The following is a 25,563-nucleotide window of genomic DNA, read 5'->3' as shown; positions in this document are numbered from 1 at the left end:
TTAGCTCAAGTTGTACGTTTTATTTTCAGGATTAAAACTATCAACGATATAAAGCAGAAGAAACAGATGTAAACCCCCAAATTTATCTGCAGTTCAGATGAGGCATCCTGGTTTCACAAAATCAGACAGGTGGGTAAAGCACAAACTGCCATAAGAAGACAGACTGCACAAAATACTGAGAATTGGTAACTCCTCTTCACCTGTCCCCTCGGCACCCTTCCACAGTATAAATTAAAAAAAAAAATCCATCGGGAAAATATATTTGACATTGAGAAAAATAAAAAAACCACCTAAATTATTTTTATATAGGGTGTGCTGATCAACATTTCTTTCAAAATTAAGAATACATTGCAGTTCAATGTAGATGGTATGACAGGTCTAACAAAGGGTAAGAGAAGTACTATTTAAATGGACAACACACAATGCATAAATATTCATGGCTACAAAATATAAGCAGATTCAGCATACAGTTCTAGAGTTCACATTCCTATTGCAGTCCCTATAGTTTAACAGTTTACTTGGTAAGACTTTTAGAAAAATAAATATGCATTTAGGAGTAAACACACTTCAATAGAACAGATGTATTGAATTAGTGGGACTGATGATTTTTAATGCAAAAGAGACTGATTTAACAGCCTAAACCAAAGAGCGGATAGGATTACCATTAAAGGTATCATTAAGTAAATAATCATACTCTTACCACAGTTAGTCCTACATACATGTCCTTAGCATAAAATTATTTGCTTCTCACCATATGCTCTGGCTCTTCTACTCATCTGTTGAGTTAAAAACCAAAGCTGGAATAAGGATTTGTCAAAGAAGTAGAAAAAAAAATCTTATTTTTCACTGCCAAAAGAACTTCATTTGGACCTAATCTATACTTCAAATAATTTTTTGAGTCAGCTCTGTTCCCCATATTAGACAATTTGTCTGTGCTTCAACAAGTATTGAAAAGTTGCCTGAAGTTTTGTCCCTAACAGTGGTCCTCTGACCAAAATTTTGCTTATTAGGGTTTGGTAACTATGTGCTCAAGTCAATATGAAAGTCTTACGAAAACAGTATATGGATGTCATATTAAATACTGCATATATTTAAGTAAACCTCAAGTCACACATGCTCAGTAAGACTTCCATAGGCAACCCAACCCTAAATCAAAGTATCTATGCCCTCTATCTCTTTATCTACCTAAGTCCTAAACCCTGGTCTGCTAAATGATGCATCAATGAACTCTGACACCTGAGAGAAGTACACAAAGAAACTACTTCCAAAGGCTTAGCCAGATGAGAATAGATGAGCATGCTGGCAGAAGCCCTACTCCCGTTTGAGCCAAAATACACAGTTTAAGTACTTTGCCTCAAGCAGCTGCTTGTTTTCTGGTTTCTGCTCTCCCAGCACCTACCAAATGGTCAAGGGGTCAGAACAATTCTTCTGGGGAGTTTTTTTTCCCAGCCTGTTTAAAAGTGAACTCTACTGCTTTACGGATATACAAATAAGACTAAAACCACTGTATTCACCAGACGTACATCTACACCAAGAGTAAGAACCTCCCGCCTTCTCCTGTGCTCATACCCATCTTTATTCTCCCCAAGCTCACACATCCTGACCTTGCAGGCTGTTATTTGCTGACCTCAGGAGCAGACTGCTCAGGGGCCAGACTTGGCCAAGTGCCTCAGTGTGAGCTGCAAGGCTGTTGCTCACCTGCCAGACCTGCTCCACTCTGCTGCCCAGAACTGGGCTAAGCACTGCCACACCTACTGTGTGGGCACTGGATGCAAACTACTGCCCTACTTCCTTGATCCTCCCTTCCTGCCCAGCATACCTTTTAATTTTGTAATGCTGGAAAATAGAGTCCACAGCCCAAAGTCCAAGCCTAGATGAGCTCAATTTTGCAAAGCATGAGGAAGTCTGAATATGTTTTGGTGTTGAGTAAGCAAGATAAGCCCATTATATGGATAGCTTTTCTCTGTGTAACAGAATACAAGAAAGGTAGTTCATATTGCTTGGGATGGCTCCGGACAACCCTAGGACCAATTCTAAACACCAGCATGAATGCTGCCCAGAGTAGCCAAGGGAGATGTCATGTCACAGATAAATGTTACCTGCCAACTGCCCAACTCACCATTTAAGACTGTCAGGTTCCTCACACTGGATGCACACCACCAAGCTCTGAAATGACACACAAGTCTCTTCTGACAGGCCAAACTTACAGAAAGGTTTCCCCCCGCCACATACTTAAAGCATTAATACTAAATCTATTTTCCATTTCTTTTCCCTCTGCTAACACTCTTAATACCCAGCATGTTTCATGAGGCAAGAAATAACAGCCAATATGTTAGAGAAACTTCTGAGTTTGCACTTAAAAATGTGTAACCAAAGTCCTGAGCCCATCCCATCTCTATCCAAATAAATACAGCAGAAGGACTAATACCAGTCATTACTGTGCACACACAATACAAATACTGGTTAAGCCAAATAAATCTCTCTTGAGGCAGATATATATATACAGTACAAAATATATTAAGGGTCAAATACAAACATCATACTCACTTCACCTTGCTTTGTCTTCCGGTTCTACAGGGGAACCTTGCAAAGGTATTATTTCTGCCTCACTGGCATTCAAGCCAGGTTAGAGAATCACAGAATATTCTGGGCTGGAAGCAACCTGTAAGGGTCATGAATCCAGCTCTTAAATGAATGGTCCATACAGGGGGTCCATTCCAACAGGGATCAAACCTACAGCCTTGATGTTAACACTCAATTGAGCTCTGAGCACCAAGACAATTTTCAGAAGAAAACCAACAAAACCAAATCCACATGGAGTTTCAGTTGGGGCCATGAGTAAATCAGTAGTAAAGTAAACATAAAATTCAGCTAAGGAAAATCCAGGTATTTTAAATAAACTTGCAGACTGAACAGAACTGTTCAAAACAGGTTCTGATGGTTTCATCAACAAGAAAAAAAAAATACCAAACCTAATAAAAACCTTCTGCTGTGGTTTTAAAAAGAAGTATTAAACTAGAAATTTGAACATAGTTCCCAAACCCTGATTTTTATGACTTGTCCCCTAACACTGAGACACAAGTGGAAAGGAGACTGAGTGACAAGCGCTTCCCCTACCTCCAACCCCCTCTGAGAAACGATTCAGTTAAAAAATTCAAGGAATTCTAATGAAAGCCATGCGAACAACAGATAAATCAGATTACAGTCTGCTCTGACTCGGCCAAGGTTCACATGGAAGGTTTGCAAACCTTTACATTTCTCCTGAGTTGTGACAAGCAAACAAAGAAGGCTGGGATTTTTCACAGCTGTCAGACTATGATGGCAGACACAGGATAAAACAACGAAAGAAATAATAAATCTGGAGATAAATTTTTCATTTGAATTAAATATGTATATAGACAATCCATTCTATAATAAATAAGCTTAGAGATAAATACAAATTCATAATCAGTGTATAATTAGTGCACCAACAGCTTCTTCAGGAAGATGATTGAGCAGAGAGAAGTATCTGCTAATCAGTCCCTTTTGTGCTTTAGAAAAAAAAAACGATAAACGAGACCATAGGATACTGCCAGCTATTAAATTAAGTGCTGATAAGTACCAATATATGATTGCATTGGCCCGAACATACATGGTCACACTTCACTGTGAACCAGCACAAAAATAAATGGGACTAAAGAAAGAAGTAGTACTAACACCCTCCTCTGCTTGTGTGATTATTGTTTACTCTGTCACAAGCAGGTGAAGGCTGGAGAAATTCCTCCCTCAATAGGTGTGGCTCTCTATCTAAAAGCACAGTTTTCAGGTCTGACTGCAGAATTCAATGTCCCATCAGCGATCACAGTGATCCAATATTTAGGCTTTGAGCAGTCCATGTCAGCTCCAGTTCTCTGAATATCAAGCAAGCCCCCACTTGGCCCACCTCTTTCCAGAAAAGGGCTGCCTGGGTGATAGACTTTCCCCAAAGAAAATTTGACGGATTAAAAAAACCCACGTGACCAAGAGGTAAAAGAGAAAGGTTATGCTGTATTTTCCTAAATGTCCCAGTAATTCAGGAAAATTAATGTTTCCTATATGTCACAGGGAACAGGAATTCAGACTTGAGTCATAATCCTCAAAATCTGGAGATTGAAATATTCTCCAAATTAATGCCAAAAGAAATATACTTAAGCACAGTTGCAACTAATTTATTGAAGTAATAAAGTAAAATAAAGAGGTCAAGAAGAAAGATTGTGCCAAACCTCTCAGGCCCAAAGGACAGTTTGGATATTTAACACAGTGTTAACAGCTTCCTCCTGAACAACAGCAGTACTGTCTCCAAGTAAGTCAGAGGTAGTGTCTAAAACAGCATAATGAACAGAGCAGCAGCCTCCAGCTAAGCCCAGCTATGCCAGAGGTGGCCCAAGAACAATGCCACCCGGTCAGATCCCATGGTCATGCTGCCATGGGATCAGCAGTGATCCCTGGAGTGATCCCTGGCCATGGGAAGCAGGCAGGATGCAGATACATGGGCGCTGGTAGTATGGTCACCAAGGAGATGTGTGCCACAATAGGGTACATCTGCTCCAGAGGCCAGCCCCTGCCAGCAGCAGATGTGTGCACAGCTCAGCCAAACAGAGCACGCACACACAGAAAGACAGACAGACACAGCAACACACACACAGTACTTGGCTGACTCAGGTCCACACAACTCCAGGAGAAGGAACCTGGCTGTACGTGATGTTTAACCACGTTTCCTCTAGGAAACATTTTTTCATAGAGAGAGATTACAACAGGTTTCACTTGACAAGTAAAACACTAAGTATAGTTCAAAGATGTCCACTAAGGAGCACAGGTGGAACACAGCAGTCAGGATTTAAGTTGCAGATTCATCCTCTTCCAAAAGGAGGTCGTTCAATGCAATAACTGTAGCAGCAAAATCAACCAGCTCCACAAAGTCTGATGTAATTATGTTAACACCCATAACACCAGGCTTCTGTGCTTTCACCCAATTCAAAATCATGGGCAGGTTCCTAAAGAAATTGAAATAAAGAAAATTAAACACTTTAAAAGAGGCACTTTTGTATACATACTCCCCTCCTTTCAAACACAACATGCTGCTTACAAAAATATATATCTCATATTTGTGATCAGGGCTGTCAACCTAAATGCAATTGGCTGACGAGTGCTTAACACAGCACATGGTCATTAGCTATCAAACAGACATATTGGTCAGTCATCAATGCCAACTAGCAGACATACAAAACCCCTCTATATTCAATGGGTAGTCTGTGCTTCAGGATTTAACTCTGCACTAAAATTTTCTCCACCGTGGTTTCTTTGCACCCAAGCACACGTTAAGTCAAATGCTCAATTTCACAGCAAACCAGTGTAACACAAAGCAAGGCCGGGCCCAAGATGCTCCCTTGCCCTCCTCTGCCTCAGGGGAGGCAGGAGAAAAAGTTGTTGGAGGCAGCAGCATTGCATTTCTCCCAAACTCTCTCCAGCTTCCAGACTCACTCAGAGCAATGGGGTCAGGGAAACCAAACCTAGAACGAAGCTGTCAGCTCCACAGGGGTTGAACATCCTGTTGATACATCGCTACAGCTGGATAAAGGAGAGGTGTGTCAGGAACTGAATTGAACAGAGTTAGAAATTCTACTACGGGGAGAAATTTCAAATATTTCTTGGACAACAGTGCAAGCCAGGAGTCTGCACCAGCTTTCTTGCACTCTAACATGAAATACCATGCTTTTCAGCAGTTAGGCACAAATGGCTAAATATATTTGCATTATTTAGATTAGTGCTGTAACATGTATACATTATTTGAGAAGATGGTAGGCTAGCAAATTAGCTAACAGAATGATGAAGAGAAAAAAGCAAACCCAAGAAACTTAAAATCACTTCATGCCTGCTGAATCAGGACAATAAAAAAAACTTATCGAGAACTATGAGTGAAGGCATAACTACTGCCAAGGGACACACCAGACTTCAGCCAGCTAAGTGTGACTTGTTGCAAGTCTTCTTTATCAAGACCTAAGAACATTTAAATATTCAAATCCAGGGCAAAATTTCCATATAAGAAGGCAGGCATCTACATAAAACAAGGACAGATTTGCATATCAGCTAGCTTTTGCAAAGGCACACAAGTAATCACACTTATGCAAACAGCAGCACCTATCTGCAACTTTCGGTTTAATTGCAAGCAAGTGGTAAGGATGAGAGAAAGGGACGGACTGAAGGCAGGCTTCCCGCTAACAGTAGCTTAGAGCACAGATCGGTGCCAGGAGTCCCTCGAAACAGAGTTGCTCGCCCATTCCACGAAATGCAACGATCCTTCGGTAGTTTTGGCCCAGAATCCCTCCCGGCCGTGGCGCGGATGCCCCGCAGGGTCCGGCGCTCGCGGGCCTCCAGCGCCACCTGGTGGCGAGCGCGGCCGGCACAGGTGCGGCCCCGACACAGAACCAACAGCTTGGGCCGGACTAACGCCTCTAAGCACGAACGGGACTGACAATGCCGCGATTTATACCTAACCAGCGATTTTCTTATTCACAGAATCACTGAGTGGCCTGGGTTGGAAAGGACCTTAAATATCATCGCATTCTAACAGTCCTTGCCTTTTGCAGGGACATCTTCGAGCCCGACCCAACGTGGCCTTGAACACTTCCAGGGAATGGGTCATCCACAAATTCTCTAGGCAACCTGAACCAGGGCCTCGCCACCCTCAAAGTAAAGATTTCTTCCTAATATCCACGAGGACTTTTACAGTTCTGGTAATTTTTAGCAAACGGGCTAGAAGGTGGTAATTCCATAAAATAAATCATATGGAACTATCCTGGTCATGCTGTTAATACTATTAAAAATCACTGGCACTCTGTGCTAATCAAAGCAAAACTCTCTTACAGGGACCTTACTCATAGGAAAATTAATTGTACAATGGTCAATGGTATTTAAAAAAAGTCAAATGGTGAATCTAATTTTTGGAAAACTTCCCCCCCAGCCCCCTTAAAATATAAGGTAAAATACTGCCCTAGGTCATAAATCTCTGGCTGTTACTGAAATTACTGAGACAGTTGTATGGATAAATGTAAAACTAAGTCCAGAAATAAGCAATTTTCCTCTGTGGTACAAGCTTTTTCCACCCCACCCCGCCCCCCCCACCTTAAATCCAACTTCAGCCAGTTTGAAATGAATTACTGGTTTGAAGCCGCACATCCAGCCTACATTTTACAAAATCATATCACATTTTAAAAGTTCCAATTACCAGGAAACACATATATACCCTGTTCCTTTATTATTTGCACTGTCTTTATTTTCACTTATTGCAAATATATTTCATGAACAAAAGTACTGAGCAAAATGGCATGCTTTCAGCAAGCCTAAGCTAACATCTCCTAGTTTCTTTCTTGCTCAGTGCCTCGTTCAACACAAGATATGTTAAGTAAAGAACTGAGACAATCAAGACAAGTCCTTACCTATGAACAAGTGTGTTCTTCAGACCACGAATCAGATGCCGTGCAATCGTTTTCACTCGAGGTGTGAGAATTGCTTGAGATACGTGGAAAGTCCCATAACGACTTCGTTCCCCAAGTGTGGTCTCCAGGAACTGCAGCAGTTTGTGCACATTAGTTGTATTAGCCCATGGTGCTGGCATTTTATTACCTGGCCACAGGAAGGGATATTCCTGATACAAAGGGTGGTGGTAAAATATGAGAACCTAAGAGAACCAAAAAAAAGAAAAAAAAACCAAAACCAAAACAAGTCAAAATTACTATATTTTTATATGAACAGGCTGCTGCATTGGTTTATGTTCATACAGTACTGTTGCACCTAGCATAGCAGTGAAGAGAAATAAGCAAAAAAGTTGCTCTTGAATCATGAGTGTCAGTATGTTTGTTGCACTACAGCCAAAGGAGATGGAGATAATTTTATTCAGCTTTGAGGACAGAATTGCTTCAGGCTTTATGGGTCATCAGTTTAAAATGACAAAGTTGCCTCTGTCATTTAAAGAGCTCAGCTTAAAAGCTTTGCAATTTCTTAATGCCAGAAAATACTCTATCTGTACTTGAAGGTAAGGATTTTAGCAGCCTTGCCATCTTCTGAATACCTCCTTCTAAGAGGGCAAAGTGTGCAGGGCTGATTGGCACATGACTGACATACTGGCATCGTGCTCACACTTGCTGCACGAGAAACCAAAGGCAGTTCTGCTGTCAGCAAAACCCTCAAACCCAAAGTTAATATTTTTTACCTTGTAAGGTGCTTCTCTACAGCACAAAGAGGACACGTTTTTTACAAACACCCACATTTACACAAGATTAATCTTGAAGCTTAACACTGACAGCATCAGTTCAGAACAATTCCTCAAAGCCTCATTTCCAGTTCAAGAATTATGTGCTGCTGCTGAAACCCTTTTCTGTTCTCAGTTTTTGTGTACCTATGGGAGCAGTTGCCACAGAGAAGAGCCATTAACCTCACCTCTGCAGATCTGGATGGCTGCAAAGGAGGTAAGAAATTCCATCCATACCTTAGTCATGCTAAAGCTTATATGCTTCACACTGGCTAGAAAGACAACAGTTAATAAAATCGTCACCAACACAACTCTGCATTACATGCCCTTCCAGAAGAGAAACTCCTTTGTAAGGAGCACAAGGCTACAAGCACACTACAGTTAAACAAATGTGCTTGGGAGCAGGACAGACTGGCCTCACCATAGATGAGGGGATACACGGCTGCATGTAAATGGAGGAAAACATGCACACTGCATAGAGGAGGCCCTAGTGGGCTTTAACTTGACCATCAGCAACATCCTTGGTCCAATATCTGTGAGTGGGAGCTACACTTGGCTTGTCTCTTTAAAATCAACATTTTGAGTTTGAAAAACATCCTTTCCTTACCTGGTGTTTCTTCTCCCACATGTACAGTAATGTCACATATTCTACACATTCAACACAACAAAGCTTGGATTCAAATGCTGAGTGGATCCTTTTGATCAAGAAGTGGTGATGGCTGTCATCCATAGCATAGAAATGATTGAAATCCAAGAAGATTACTTCCTTGGGGTGCTGCTCAAGAAAACTATTCATTTCCTTCAGCCCATCCCATACTTTGATGCCAAACAAGCCATGTATGAAGTAAATCTCTTGTCCTATTTCCCCAGGTTTTGAAGATACACGAAGATCAAAGTAGCGGATCCCTCCTTCCAACTGCTCTTTGAAAGTCAAATTTTGAGTCACTGACCATTTCTTCATGATCTTTCTAACCAAGGAAATTCTGGCCAAACGTTTGATGGCTGTTGCTTGGTCTGGTCCCACTGGAGATTTCTCATCGACCCAGTAGCTGAAAGAATCATGTGATCCTAGAAAAAAAAGCCAAGAAAAATTAATTTTAGAAAAAGTGACTATCCCATAACACATGTACCCATGTGGCCTGAAAACTGAACAAAGTCCTACATGTGTGACAGGGGTGCAGAAGCATTATGTTCATATGTAAGTCTTTCAGACTATCCTTTACACCTTACTTTTCCCTGACAGTATAACAAGAGTTAAGCATAAGTGAAGTAGAGATTTTTGGAGTTCACTTGAGTTAGCAATATGAATTAAGAATTTAAAGTTTAGCCTGTAGAACTATGTGTTGAATTTTAACCTTTTTACTTAAGAAACCTCTGCCATGGTACAAACGGCATAGGAAAATGCAAATTTCTGAAGCTTCTTGCATAAAGAATAATACCAGAAAAGACCAAGAGATGCAAAGAAACCAGATAAAGGGAGTCCTCCGTCTCCAAGCTAATCAAGGGCCGACAGACGTACTCAGATAAGCACCAAGGGCGCAAAGAGAAAAGTTCAAAAGTTCAGTCATGAGGAAGACCACAATCCTCAGCCTCAGAGACCACCGAGACCCCCGCGCAACCACCACAGCAAACCACGCATGCCCAGAAGGGCGTGGATCTGATTACCATGCAAAGCGAGAACAGGTGGGGCCAGAGATTGAATATGCAAGAAAAGTTGTGCAATGTATTGCATATGGAATACCTTTGTGAATAAAGATATGGGTCAGACTGAGACTCAAGGCACAAGTTTTCACGAGAGCTATCTTGTTTGTGCTGGGTGCTGTCATACATACCCACTAACTATATCTGGTTGTGGAGTTTATTTATTCCGTGTATCGCTTCATAAGGTCCTCAGTTTGAACTTTCTTTCATGAGCACCCAATTTCAATGCTCTCTGAACACCACAAAACAAACATTTGTGGTAAAGGTAAACCTCCTTCTAACCTTCCTTCATTCCTTCCTTCACAAACTACAAATCAACGCCCAAAGTTTTCACAAAGCCTGGTACATGACTGATCTAGGATGAGACTCCAGAATCATTTTAAAAATCTGAGACTTTATTTCCACCTGGTATATGCAACCATAACCTTACACACCAATCATCTTGGAACAGGTTTCTTTATTCACATTATGGACTGAGGGATCTGCAGCTGCACATGCCTTACCAGCACATCTCCCTTTAGCCCCAAGATGGCAGAAAAATGATTAGTAGTTTGAACAGTGGGCAATGACTGGCCAGACTTAGAGGTGGAACAATTGAACCCACCACCAGTTACACTGTGGATGGATACCAAGCTCATGTTAAACAAATTCATGAACATGTCTTTTACCTGGCATGCTTTCAAGTGACCAAAGGCATGGTGAAAAGAAAATTCATCAAAAAAAGTACAACCAACAGTCAAAATCACCAGTCCCAACCAAAATAATGCACGTCCAAAAAAGCTCCTGTGAAACAACCTGTACCTTGGCAGAAAAACTGCATCTCCAATATAAAATTATTGCTTATTAGAAAAACCTCCAATTGAAAATTCAGTAGTAAATGGGAAAAAAACCTGAGAAGCAACAAAGCTCCAAAATAAAAGTTTCAGGGTGACTGCAATATCCCTTTCTTAGCCAAGTCAGTAACAGAACAAAGAGTGAAAAGGCAGTGTATCTTGGCCTGCACCATACCAGAACAGCATAAAGCAAAGACTAGCAGAAGTTGATCCACCACAGATTGGGGTTTTCCAAGGATCTGTGGTCATTTGCACTAGGTACCAGCAATCTAGCCAAGAAGCTGTAGCTGCTCCAGGCTCACCTTTCTTGTCAATTGCCAGCCAGCAAAAACACTAATACAAGCTCTAACAGCCCTTGCTACCCTTTTTCTTCAGGATAGGAGATGAGAGTTTGGCCCATTAAGCCAAACCCCACTTGCTATCTGTGCTGAAGTGTAGAGAAAGCATCTTCACTCATTTTCCAGCTGCCCCAGGATACAGTGACCTGGCACCTGTGTTTTACATTCCTGCATGCTTGTCCCTGCTTCTAGGACTATGCTTTTCTTGAATTTCCTCTTCTACCTCAGTCTGCAACTCTTTGAAATCCCAATCTGTCACATTCAATCTCAAGATAACATTTGAGGCATTCACAGCCTCCTTTATCCAAACCTTTTATTTGTGTACCACTGCTCACCTGAGCACTGATGCATTTTTGTGATGCAAGATCAGAGCTACAAAGAAGATTACGATCTTAATTGGATTATCTTGTTGGCATTTTAATCCAGATGAAAGAACAGACTGTGCATAAACTAAACATCACTTCTCAATAACCTTAAATGCGCTCTGTTTCCATGGATTTCAACTAGTTCAAAATCAGTGAACAGCTAGTGTGAAGGTGAGTTTTTAAACTTTACAAATGAACACTAAAACTAATTCTGACCAATTCTCCATGAATTCTTCACAGCATTTGTGTAAGTGAATCTCTGTTATGGCTTGCCATTCAGTCTTCTAGACAGAAGTGAGAAGTGCCAAAGATGCCATCTTAAGCAACTTTTTAGTACCTGTCCCAGGAAACTACATCATAAAGTGGCTGTCAGTTGTGGAGCAACACCTAGACTTTTTTCCCCATCTCCAAACATGCAACCCCAAACAAAATCCAGGAGCAAACATCTAGTAAAAACATTTCAGAAGCCATATGATGCTTCAAACTGTAGTTTATAGATATTTGAGTTTCACCTACCTCCCTGTACAGCAGAATGAGTCATTCAAGCTTCTACAATATTTGGAAAGTAGACTTTAATCACAAGGGGCTTGCCTTCTGCCTTGTAATTAGTAGCTCTGCACAAGGAAATCTTTCATTTGGTTGTGTTTTTTGTTCAGTTTTTTCCTAGTTCTTAATTCTATCAATTTTTATTTTTTCTTCTGTTTAGGTCACTGTAGAAGACAGTTTAACATTGTAGAATGTAATATATGTTAGAAATAATTCATGCTATAAAAGAATGTATTTTATAAAGATTGTGAAATCCAAACAAGTCTCTGACCACAAGCGGCCTGAGAGGCAGACGTCTATTCAAACTCCAAAATTCTGGCACTTTAGCCCAAGAATAGATGCACACAACGCGATGATCACCGCTATCCCAAGTCATCGGAAGACACCTAAGAGCGATCATCGCCCTGTTGATAGCATTGATCAAGATAGCCGAAGTCACCAGAAAGATACATGCGAATACACGACTTCCAGGGATTCGATCAACGCTGCCTATCAACCAGGAAACAGCGATTGTCCAGCTCTGCACAGTGAAAGAACCAACTGTGAATATGCAGAGTTACAAAAGAAACTTGGACTCCTTCGCCTCGGGCATAATAAACTGTATAAACCATCCCTGCTAGAAGCGGCTCTCGTGAAGAACGGGGAAGGGTCTGATGCGACAGAGGTCGGATCCAGGTTCACCCAGTGCTGATCCCGGGCTTGACGTCTTCTCTTTGGCTGTGGTGTTTTTGAGTACCGTATTTTGGTCGCGGAAGAAGATAAATAAACATTTTCACATTTTTTGATAATTTGGCTTTTGATTGATCATTTATAACATAGAATAATGACATAAGAAATATTTTCATATTAACTAAGACAGTGCAGCATCCCTGAACCTATAGTAATCACTTGCACCATTATGCTCCCTCAAACTGATAAATCTGATTTACAAAGGAATGAGAAATTTATCTTGCCGCTAGTACATTGTTGTCTCCTCAGAGTTGTCTAAGTAAATCTAAACCAAAAAACAACTCATTTTCCTTATTCTGATAATTCACTTTGCAGCTCCAAAAGTCTTTCCTTTGCAGTTTGACACTTACAAGGCGCTTTTAAGGATACAAAGAGCAAATTTTCTCCCTGCACTATCACAAACCAAATTCTACTTATAACCTAGCACTAGAAAGCAGTGTTAAAAAAGAAAAAAATCTACCAAAAAACCAAACAAGTCACCACATTGCAACTTTTTCAACCCATACTTTAAAAACGGCACTCCTTAACAGGAAAGTGAACTATGTGTGACATACTTGTATAGTTAGAAAAGATCCTATTAACTCCTGCCCCATAGCTCTGCTAAAAGCCTAGGAAATGGAGCTTTCCTCCTACATCAAAGTCAACACGTATACCTAGATATAACCAAGCAGAACACTAGTTGCAGTTGCAAAACGTATCCTCCTTTTCACTGTTGGTAGCACATCACCATCTAAGGAGATCAGGGGACCATCACCAATTCTGTCGATCATTCTGTGATCAGTACTGAGGCTGGAAAGACAGCAGAAGTCCAGTTGGGTCTTCAGTGGTCATTTAAAAAGGCCAGTCACCAATATCTAGGCCAAACCTGGACCCACAATGTTTTGACTCTGGTCAAGAAACTGAAACCCTGCAGCAACAGCACTGGATACTTGTGGGGCTGTGGGGTAACAGCAAGGTCTAGACCCACATCATCCACCAGGCCCTTCTTTAAGATCACTGTGATATACTACCAGCTCAGGCACTGCCTTTTAACATAGCTTAGCTGTTAGATGTTAAGTACATGCTAAGCTGATTGCAACATGATGTCAAAATAATCCCTGCTCTCCTTTGCTCTATCTCTAAACTCAAAAAGTCCTGCCAGTCTGTTGCAATGGCAGGAGCCAAGCTGCTTGCTGATACATGTGATACAGCATGATTTCTTTTTGAAAAAGCATAACCTAAACCAACCCAAATCTGTAAAACTTCAAAGCCAAAGGGCAGAGCCTACATGGCAAGAATGGAGCAGACCAGCCCCATTCTGTCAGGAGCTCAGTATAAGAGCTTGCTAAGCAGATTCTCAATTAATGTCTAACACAAGGACGTGTGAAGGTGCTTGGACACTGCCCAGTGACAGCAGCAAGGCTGGCAAGTCCTGGACAGAGCAAGAACCACAAAACTCTTATAGCAACACGCACTGTAAAGTCTTTGTAAAAAATCCCTCACTGCCTGTTGTTCCCCACCACACAAATAATGTGCATTGCCACAAATTATGCTGAGTACTTTTCTTGGGGAAAAAAGCAACCTCAAGAATTATTGAAGCAAGACATTTCACATGAAAATTAACAACGTAAATATAAATTACATCCTATTCCTATAGTAAAGCTATTCCTTAAACCTATTGATTGTGGACAAAGCAACTAACAAAACTAGGTATTTATAACCTCCACCTCACCCACAGAGAAGTCAAAAGGCAGAGATGACCCAAGAAAATTTATCTTCATTGTCCTTTAGGTAAGGAGAGCCTAGAAGTCCAGCCTGAACCACCTCAAAAGCATGTTCCTGCACTTGCAGGACATGGAATCACTGTACACAAGACTGGATTAGCGTTCGGACAGCAAACCTTACTGAGCTGCTCCAGTGACATGGCAGCAGACTGGTGCTCAGCCCTTCCCAAAACCGAGTCAGGCACAGGCAATACAATGAAGAGATCACAATTTGCCAATTGCTTCCGACTGGGTAAAGATGTGCAGCACGAAGCAGCAAGCATTAAATTTGCAATATTCATGAAAGAGATTGCACATTCAAAGACAAAAATTAGGGGACTGCTAATCATCCGGCAGCTTTATTCCTGTTTCATTTCTTTCATCTGACAAAGACTGGCAGCTTCAAGGAAAGAAGTCACATGCCCTCAAATGCCCAGACATTTAACTACCAAAAGCTGTGTTATAGTTAGAATAATATTATATAGGTATAAATATTCCAGATGCCAGACTTAAAATGATGGACAGATCTCTTAATTTTATCCTAGTAATTGCAACTGTGGATTAAATTTCATTCATATCTTTAAACTTCTTTTTTTTCTGCTTATACTAATTCCTCAAGTTAATTTTATGTTAAACAGCTCACTTTTCAATTCAATTTATATGTTAAATAGATTGTATTTCACAGTTCAGGATGACTTCTTGTTGAAGCCCTTGTGCTGATTGTTAGACAGCAGCCTTTTATCATCGCATCTGCAGTAAAATCTAACTTCCCAGTATGTTTATTTGTCATGCTACTTACTCACAGATAGTCAAATAACCCATGGTGGAGCTGAAACAAATGACACTGATCAACAGAATGTTATCAAGCCTCCAATGTCAACAAATAGTAGCTATAGCTGTTCACTCATGACCAGTGACAGCACTCAGGAAACAGCACAAAGCTGAGTCGGGAGGCTTACACTGGATCTTGGGAAAAGGTTGTTCACCCATATGGCAGCTAAACACTGGAATAGGGAAGTGGTCACAGCACTAAGCCTGTCGAAGTTCAAACAGTGCTTGGACAATGCTCTCCAGCACAGGGTGTGACTCTTGGAGTTGTCCTGTGCAGGGCCAGCAGCTGGACTTGATGATCCTGTGGGTCTCTTCCAACTCAGCATATTCTACGATTCTGTACCATTTGGTAATATCTTTTATTTCCACATAATACTTCCTGCAAATACTGCAGAGGGACAGGGATTAGCATCATGTCACCAACCCCTTGCAAATTTACCTTCATGGAATATTAAAAATATGATTATACAGCATGTAAAGTGTAGAGACCTTCCAACATAGAACATTACCTGTGCACTGCCAATCACTCGAAAACAGGACAAAAACTCATGGGGTTTTTGGATACAAGCATGTTTCAGCATACTGCAAGCCTCCCTGGTTCCAAGGTTGTGGACTAGTCAGAAGCAACAGCTCAAGACACTTCAAAAGCTGTGTTATAGTTAGAATAATATTATATAGGTATAAATATTCCAGATGCCAGACTTAAAATGATGGACAGATCTCTTAATTTTATCCTAGTAATTGCAACTGTGGATTAAATTTCATTCATATCTTTAAACTTCTTTTTTTTCTGCTTATACTAATTCCTCAAGTTAATTTTATGTTAAACAGCTCACTTTTCAATTCAATTTATATGTTAAATAGATTGTATTTCACAGTTCAGGATGACTTCTTGTTGAAGCCCTTGTGCTGATTGTTAGACAGCAGCCTTTTATCATCGCATCTGCAGTAAAATCTAACTTCCCAGTATGTTTATTTGTCATGCTACTTACTCACAGATAGTCAAATAACCCATGGTGGAGCTGAAACAAATGACACTGATCAACAGAATGTTATCAAGCCTCCAATGTCAACAAATAGTAGCTATAGCTGTTCACTCATGACCAGTGACAGCACTCAGGAAACAGCACAAAGCTGAGTCAGGAGGCTTACACTGGATCTTGGGAAAAGGTTGTTCACCCATATGGCAGCTAAACACTGGAATAGGGAAGTGGTCACAGCACTAAGCCTGTCGAAGTTCAAACAGTGTTTGGACAATGCTCTCCGGCACAGGGTGTGACTCTTGGAGTTGTCCTGTGCAGGGCCAGCAGCTGGACTTGATGATCCTGTGGGTCTCTTCCAACTCAGCATATTCTACGATTCTGTACCATTTGGTAATATCTTTTATTTCCACATAATACTTCCTGCAAATACTGCAGAGGGACAGGGATTAGCATCATGTCACCAACCCCTTGCAAATTTACCTTCATGGAATATTAAAAATATGATTATACAGCATGTAAAGTGTAGAGACCTTCCAACATAGAACATTACCTGTGCACTGCCAATCACTCGAAAACAGGACAAAAACTCATGGGGTTTTTGGATACAAGCATGTTTCAGCATACTGCAAGCCTCCCTGGTTCCAAGGTTGTGGACTAGTCAGAAGCAACAGCTCAAGACACTTTCTGCAAACATCTGGCCAACAAAGAAGCAACAAATGAAAGCACAAGGGCAGACAAGTGTGCTGTGAGTAAACTTAAATAGATCTGAATAAGCTGGGTTGGTCTTTACTAGAATAGAATACTAACAGGATGAAAATTCCAAGAAACAAATGTTTAACATAGCATGAAGCTAAGAAGCAAGGTCAAAAAAACATACTCGTTCCTTTAAAAACATTACAGGGTCACTTATGACCAAAGAATTACCCGAGCTGTAGTGACGCTGAACTTAGTACAAGCTTTGCTTACTAGACAAAGTACATTCCCCACACATTATAAACCACTGCACATGACACAGCACAGCAGGCATTATACAGCCAAGATGGGCAAAAGAACAGTAACCAGGTTCCAAAAACACAGGATGTAAGCGCTAGCAAGTCAAGGCTATCCCACTGCTGTTCTTTTAAACCAGATCTCCTGTGTGTGCCAAAACTGAGGGAAAAACAGGATAAGCAAAAGTGCCTCTCAAAGTCTAGAAGTCCTAAGGATTCAGGTCATTAACAATCCAGATTTTCTTATTAGAAGATTAACATCTTAAAAGTTCATCAATAATGAAAAGTTAATAGTTCATACTAACTTGCCCAGCAAAAGGAGATAATTGATTATCAATGGAATGTTTCTCATTTCTGCTTTATCTAAAACTACAGAGATGGGTATATTTTAAGAAACCTACAAGAATCCTTTAGATATTCTTAATGCAGTCCCATTAAGAAAGACAAATCCTAGTACGGACCAAATCCTCTTAAGAAAACTCCCTCTCTCTATCCAAGAACTATCCTGATTTCTCCCACTGCCCCTTTCAGGCAGTGCAATGGGACGCAAGAGCTTAAAGACAACCTAAAACTGTCACACACAATGTCACAGAGTAGTTTGATTTTCTTTCCAGCCAGGAGAAATACTTTTGGCACTGGTTGGAGTTATTGCCATTGAAGGTTAAGTTCACTTAACAATGATTTCTCATTTATCAACATTCTCAGCTGTCTGCAACGGGAATGCAAGAAAGACACAGCATATCACTACCATTTCAAAGCCTGACTGGATCCACACGCTCAAAAAGGAAAAAACCTTTCAGCTTAGAGTCCTAAACTCCTCTTTTGTGACCACTCAGAACTGAGTGGACCAAGGGTTCATTCTCTTCTGAGAAAGCTATAGAGAAATTTTTATTACATGGTACTTTCTCCTCTTTTAGCATCTTTGCTGGAAAAGCAGGCAAACAAACTTTCACAACATGGAAGGAGAGCAACAACCATTTATATCAACATTATGACTAGTTTTCTCCATTGGAAGTAAAAGTTTCGTATGTTCTGCACTCATTTACCATTTACATATCTCCTTGGAGATCAGTGAACAGTCAAGTTGAAGACACTTTACAGACTCATTTACCAGACACACTTAAGTCCTTCTCTAGGGTACAGATTTTAATAAATCACAGGAAGAAATTTTTTCCAGAAAAAAACCAAATTAATTAGGACCTTCATATACTGTCTAAAGAAAATTTAGTAGTATTTCAAGAGTAATTTGGTTTTGGCTGAAGAGATGACAGAAGCTCTTTAAAAAGAGAAGCCTTACGACTGGCTTTTCAGGGGAGCTCCTACACAGACCTAGTGTCTGCCAGACCAGTTCCTCACAGAGCGACATACAGAAAGAATACTTGGTTACTTAAGAACATCAAATGCTCTCACCAGTGTAACAGTCCGGATAGTTTAATAGCCTCTCTAAAAATATTTGAGAGTTGCTGTTACAATCAAATAGCCTAACAAAGTAATCAAATAACTTGTCTTTTCAGAAAATTCTGCATTTATCAATCATACTCAAATCATTATACTCATGCAGATCCTTTCTTCTAGTGGTTACCACCTGATTCATTGGTAGATGCAAACTAAATTGAGAGGGAAAATAAAGCATGGTAAAACAGAACATAAAACTTTTATTTTTTCCCTCTGAGCTTCAATCCAACAGATGGCCAGTTCAGATGATTCAATGATCCTTTTAATGAGAACTCCATAGGAATACTGTTTGGGAGGAGGATGGAGCCTCAAGGTCACCACCACTCCTCTCAGCACGCACATCCACAGCCATGGCAGCCCATGAACAAATAAACAAGAAAATCATAGCATTAGCAAGTTCAGCAGCTCACCCAGGGTCAGGCAAACAAAGAGATAAAACACCCAATCCAGTCAGAGCCTAGAGGCCAGCTCTCAACTGGACAGTGCTTGCTGCTGCTTCTTTTCAGAACCATTTTGGCTCTGCTTAGCCAACTCCAAGTCAAGCAGTTCACAGGGCTTTTAGGGAACAGCTACACTGTCAGGACAGCAGAATTGGTCAGTTGGTGGATGGGATGATGGCATCCTGTACAGAAGATGCTCAGGGCCCCATCACCTCCAAGTGTTGGAACCTGGCACAAGAGGACAGTCACACTACTGCACCAACTCAGTCATCTGCAACAGGTTATCAACCCAGGAAACACCTCTCCATGCCTTCTGTCCCCCCTTTAAGCTGAACCATGGGCTTTGGCCAGCAGGGCTGCTCCTTGTTAAGACTGCCTACCAGCTGTATTTGTAAAGCTTTGTTTTCCAGGAATGAAAATTTCATAGTACTTTGATAATTTAAATCAAAATCAGGAAGCTTCTTACTGAGGCTCTTGGGATGAACTTCTCAGGGAAGGGCAGAAACAGTGGCACACTGTACTGTAGCAAGTTTTGGGTTAGTCACACTGACACTGCCATGAACAAACTATGGAAAGTTATATTACAAGTTGGCTAGAAAGTCAAGAGCGTGTGTGTCGTAAGGGGGAATTAGGCAGCTTGACTATGCTATAGTTTGGAGCAGCAAAGTTTTACTGTTTCAGAAGAGCAAGGACACATCTCTTCTTGGGGATCAGCGAACAGTCAAGTTGAAGACTTTACCAACTGTTCTGAGTCTCCAATATGGTCTTGTTCTGGCCATATTCAGGTCAATATGATTTTCTCTGTTAAAAAAAAAAGTTTCTGGAATGGTAAACCCCATTTTTTATCTGTCATCTCTGGCTACCTACAAAGCAGCATCCCACAGGAAACTCCTCAGCCATTGTCCAACCTGATGCTGGCAGAAATGGCTCGACATTCCAAATGCTCTGCATGACTTAGAAATGAGATTATGGACAGCCATCCACATGCTTTCTGAGAAACCAAGAACACACCAGCTGGGATCACTGGAAGATGATAGAAGAGGCCCTGTTACACCACCAGAAGCCACAGGTGGAGAGCTGTCCCAACTCTCCCCGGAAAGGCAGCCTGCCCAGCCTGCATGTTCCAGAGCAGCAGAACACTCTGCTGAGTGTGACATTTGGCTCTAGGTGTATCAGTGGTTGAAAAACTGACTTTTGGTGGCAAAAGCTTAAAAATAATAAAAAAACCCCAGTAAGCTATTTCAAATCAGCCTTAGATACACCAGGTTTGACCTACAACACAAACACCTTTATTTAAAATTTAAAAAAAAATCTTACACTCTAGGAGAAAATCACTGGTGTAAGGGTTTTTTTAGTATCACATTTCAAAGTGCTAAAGTAAAACATTTTACTTTTTCCAAATTTTCCATCTTTTAGTTGTCTTCTTCAGTGACTCCTATCAAACAACTTAGTTCAGATTGAAATTGACTTTTCCACGACTACGCTTAGTTTTTACTAATAGCCTTTGTTTCAGCCAAACTATGTGAAAGAAAACAATCACTCATTAATTCTACAGCTATTCCAACTGTTGTTCTTTCCTGTCCATATCTGCAGCACCATGACACATCAGGTTAACGTCTGTGTTCCCTCAGGACATCCACACAGTCCAACATCCACCCTAGGGCTTGCCCAACTCTGTGAGCAGCTGTTGCAAGCAGCTTTTCTGACAAGAACCACTTCTCAAAATAAAAAAATCCCTCTAAACTATCATCACCACAAAAACCTTCCCAGGTTAGCCTGGGGAACACACTCATTTGTATTTGGAGGGGGAGAGAAGGAAAGGCAGGGGACAGAAGTGACTTTTGATTATCTTACTTTATTTATTAAAGGGCACCCATAATTCTTCTGGGGGCTCCTGCAAGCAGCAGTGGATCCCTACCTTAGCCATCATATGTTTTCTCTGGAAGACAAAGAAAAAAAAATAGCAGCATGGAAAAACTCATAGCTACCTATCCTGACCAGAACTGAGAACCAAGCAAGGTTCTCAGTTGGAGATTGATCCAAAACTCCAAGTATACCTGTTACAACCATATATAAAATTGGAATAGTCCAGACAGGATTAAATAAATGTATTATTACCAAGACCCAAAGGAAAACAGAACTGCCTGCTCTTCTCATAACATTCATCCAACACCTTGGAGGCTGGACTAATTAAATACTTAAACACTGATAGCTGGCAGTGAACATCTGCTAAAGTGCCTTGCCTTGCTGTCTCAAACCAAAAGGCATGAGCTTATCATGAACTCACACAGAGAAGACTGAGACAGAAAAAGTGTTTCATCTGTTCTAATACAAGTATTCATGCAAAAGTTTGATGGAACAGGAAAATGGTGCCATACCTTCAGATGCAGAGATTTCAGACTCTAGTAGCAAGGTAATCAAGTGTGAAAAATGCCAATCACTTGTTTTTAAAATTTTAAAAGTTTAATAGAAATAAAATTATTATAAAAATAGTTATACAATTAGAGTAATAATAATTTGGACAATTTGAATTAGGACAATATGAGACAATAGAAACAAAGAGTTACGGACTCCGGGTACCTTTTCTGGGCAGCATAAGGCCGAAAAAGGACACCCGTTAACAAAGGATTAACCCTTAAAAACAATAGCCTGTTGCATATTCATACATCTCATACATGGTGCATAAATTCCATTCAAATACAGGATTCTGTCTGGTCATCATCAGCTTCTTCCTCATAATCCTAACGGCCTGGCATTGTCCTGCCCCAGCGATGCAGGAAAAAGTTAGAGAATTTATTGCTCCATTATCAGGAGAAACTTTCTCTGAATAATTTAGGTGTCCTGTGACTGCTGTCTCCGTGTCAGTCCTTTCTTTAGGAAAAAAGTATCCTACATAGTATAGTTTCTATTTTAACATTTTGTTATAACCTAAAACTATATTTAACATACTACTTAAGAGAATTAATACAGCATTACTTTCTAACACAACACATATAATATTCATTTTAATATTTGCAAAAAGCCAATCATAAAATACACATTTTTCACATCAAGATACCTGCCTTTCTAAAAATTTCTGCAGCAGTTCAAATGAAACAGTACAAACTGGACATACCATGGTGCTATCAACTATTAGGATGTAAGTACAAGCAAGGAACAGCTAGGCTCTCCAGCTAGTTCTTTAACTAGCTGATTTACTCTGAAAGCTGATCAGTGAGAGCATTCCAGATTTTTGTGTTCCTTTTCTACATGGAGAAATAAGAAAAGTAGCAGATGCAGATCAAAAAAATGACCAAGGAAAATATAAGTATCATAATTGTGATTTCATAAAATTCTTTAATGTAAATCAGCTTGAGATTAAACAAGCACTATACAATACCCTGCCAAGGATCATGTCCACAATCAAAATGTTTAAGGGTTCATTTTTAAACCCACATCCAAAGAAGATTACTGGAATATAATTAAGAGAAAACCTTCTAGACTTTTACACAAGATCAACACTTGAAGGTGGTTTTTTTTGTTGACTATACTGCATGCTTGTGACATTGATGACATTTTAGTTACTTAATATTTGGCAATTTTTCATTGCAAAAGATCCCTCCTCTCATGACATTGCACAGGAAATCTCATCTCTTTTCCTTGCAAATGACTATATTGGTTTAGCATTTTGGCTAGAGTTTTTCCCAACAGAAGTAACAGAAAAGCCCAAATGTGGGAACTGATCACACACAAGGGTCTTAACTCTGCTCAAAAGGAAGAGAGACTTTGAAAGAGTTAAGTAATTATGTAAACAGCCCATATACCTCATGAACACTCACCTTCACCATTATTTACTTACTCCTAGTTGGCTCTAAAGCCTGAGGAAAGAATGATCTTCTGTACCATCAAGTAAGGTGTTTCACACCATTATTTAACAGCTCATGGGATCACAGAATAATGTAGCTTTAAAAGCACCCCCAGAAGTCACAGCTGCCTTTTCTAAAGCCAGTGAAAACAAGCAGCTCTGAAAGCAAAAGGTTTGCAACAAATTAAGCAGGAGAACCCTATGAAGATCTCTTGGGCAATATACAAGGGAGTTACCCACTCACAGTAGTACATAATAAATTAAATCTAAGAAGTTTCTTTTGTGTGTACACTCTCAATTCATTCACTTTAAATAGCCCCATGATACTATCGTTTTGTTCTTTTCTTAAAAAAACCAATTCTTTAAATGCTGCAATTCCTCAAAGCGCAAAGTATAAAACAAAGTATAAAACAACAACAGTGTCATGATTTTGAGTGCTGATTTTATTTCAAGTTAAAAAAAGTTTTAAGGTTTCCACTCCTGGAGCTCTATTTCTATTCCTATGTACAAAGGATGACAAGGAGCTTGGTGGAGAAGCAAACAAACTCCTCAAATCAAAACCAACTGAGTCCATCATTCCAGGGGAGAAAAATGTATCCTGAGATGGACAAAAGCAGGCTACTCCTGTCATATGCACACACAGGTGTTAACAACAGACAAAACTGCTTCTCATTCGACCTTTCATCTCTCTTTTGAAGGTAACACTGATCTCTATTGCTGTTCAGCATCTGCAAAGATTCCTCAACTGCCACCTTTATTCCACACTGCTAGGAACATCCCCCCAACCCCTCCCCCAGCTTCGGCTCTCAAAAAGGTTGCTCTGTCCAGCACAACACCAAAACCCCACTTCAGCAAAATAGTCATTGGTCTATAATAACAGTAATAAAAAAAAAATGACAAAAGTCTACCCAAAATAACTTTTGCCTGCTTGCAGGTTGCATGAGGTATATACAGGAAAGTAGTGGGGAGATACACCAACCTTGATCACAAATAAACCTGTACTGCAAGCTCTTAAAAAAACATTGGCTGTTCTAACCATGGCATTACTGAAATAACTACTCATTTACTTGGTTTCTCTGCTGCAACACTGGTTGCGGTATGTTTGGAAGGGACAGCAGCATTGCCCCTAATACAACCTAAATCATAACATTCTGCAGAGTTTCACAGTCTTTAAGTGGCTACAAGAAGTTGATTTATGAGTTCACTAAAACAGAGAAGCCTTTCTTTGCAAGAAGTTCCAAAGTCTGCTGGCATTAGAATTTTATATTAACATTGAATTTACTTTCTGTCTCACTTCCCTGTTCATCAGAACATAAAATGTTTTTACTACTGTCAAGATAGGAAAGAGCACCATTTTTGATTGAAACCTAACATTTTAACTGTTCTGATTCAGGTAACACACCAGTCAGCGCATAGGAGGTGCACTGCCCTTTCTCTACATGCTTCAAGGGCATTTGAGCATGTAGAGAAGCAGCTATGTTCTGACACAAAGTTACTCTGTTTCTGGGGAGGTATTTCTGAATGTCTGCTATATAGGATCAGAAGATTGGAAAACAATGCTGAGGTCAACAGAGTCCAACCCAAGGCCTAACACCACTGCCAACTGGACCGTGGCAGTGCTACATCCACACTTTCCTTAAAGACCTGCAAGGATAGTGATTCCATCATCTCCCTGAGCAGTCCTATCCAATGTCTAATCATCCTTTCTGTGAAGAAACTCCTTCTAATGCCCATCCTGAACCTCCCCAGACACAACCTGAGATATGTATGCTACAACATACATATCCAAAGTGCTAGTGACAAGCTAAAGCACTAAAATGAAAACCAAGCCTGTACCAGAGTGCAAAATCCAGCATCAGAAGGAGCTACTGTAACCACCCCTAAAATCTTCCCTATTGACATTTGCAAGGAAGAATATTTTTTGCCCTTTAGAGACAGAAAATCAGACTAAGTAAGTTTCAGGTCATCTGTTGTTGTCGTCATTTATAAGCTTATCTATCTGTAAACCGGGATATAAAAGACATGCCATATAATGGTCTGGACTGGGAGAGAGCCTGAAGATGACATAGTTCCAAGCCCTCTGACACGACCAGGAAGACTCCCCCCGAGAGCAGGTTGCTGAGAGCCCCATCTCAGCAGATCTTCCGTTTGACAACCCTCCAGTTGCTGGGTGAACGCAGCGAAGCCATTCTCCCCACCCGACTTCAGCTCTACTTAAAGCACCTGCAAACGCTCAGGGCGGCCGCTAGCGGTCACAGCTACCTTTTCTACAGGCAGTTAAAGCAGCAGGTCACTGGTTAGGGTCTCACAGCGGTATTTACAGGAGATTAAGCCCACCATTCTCTGCTGCGATAGACAGGGCTCCTCTCAGCCCCAGCCTCCGCCTCAACACTTTATTACGGGGGACGCGACTCCCCCACCACCGCCCGGACAGCCCCGGCCGCGTACACCTCGTCGCGCCGCCCTACCCGGAATGGCGAGGTTGGAGAGCGGCAGGGAGC

The 25,563-nt window shown here is 40.7% G+C and overlaps 1 protein-coding gene across 1 annotated transcript; it reads right to left on the bottom strand.

The window, feature by feature from the left end:
* Window positions 1-25,561, bottom strand: PLCXD2 (phosphatidylinositol specific phospholipase C X domain containing 2; the record flags this gene model as incomplete). The annotated part of the gene is made up of 4 exons (XM_031056695.1): window positions 1-5,012; window positions 7,455-7,696; window positions 8,874-9,334; window positions 25,531-25,561. Coding segments are annotated over 4 exons (891 nt in total), but the record flags the coding sequence as incomplete, so codon positions are not given.
* Between the last annotated feature and the right edge of the window lie 2 nt (window positions 25,562-25,563).

Source organism: Geospiza fortis, unplaced genomic scaffold, assembly GCF_000277835.1.
Source record: "Geospiza fortis unplaced genomic scaffold, GeoFor_1.0 scaffold1, whole genome shotgun sequence".
Taxonomy (NCBI): Eukaryota; Metazoa; Chordata; class Aves; order Passeriformes; family Thraupidae; genus Geospiza; species Geospiza fortis.
This window is presented reverse-complemented; position numbering and strand designations above follow the sequence as displayed.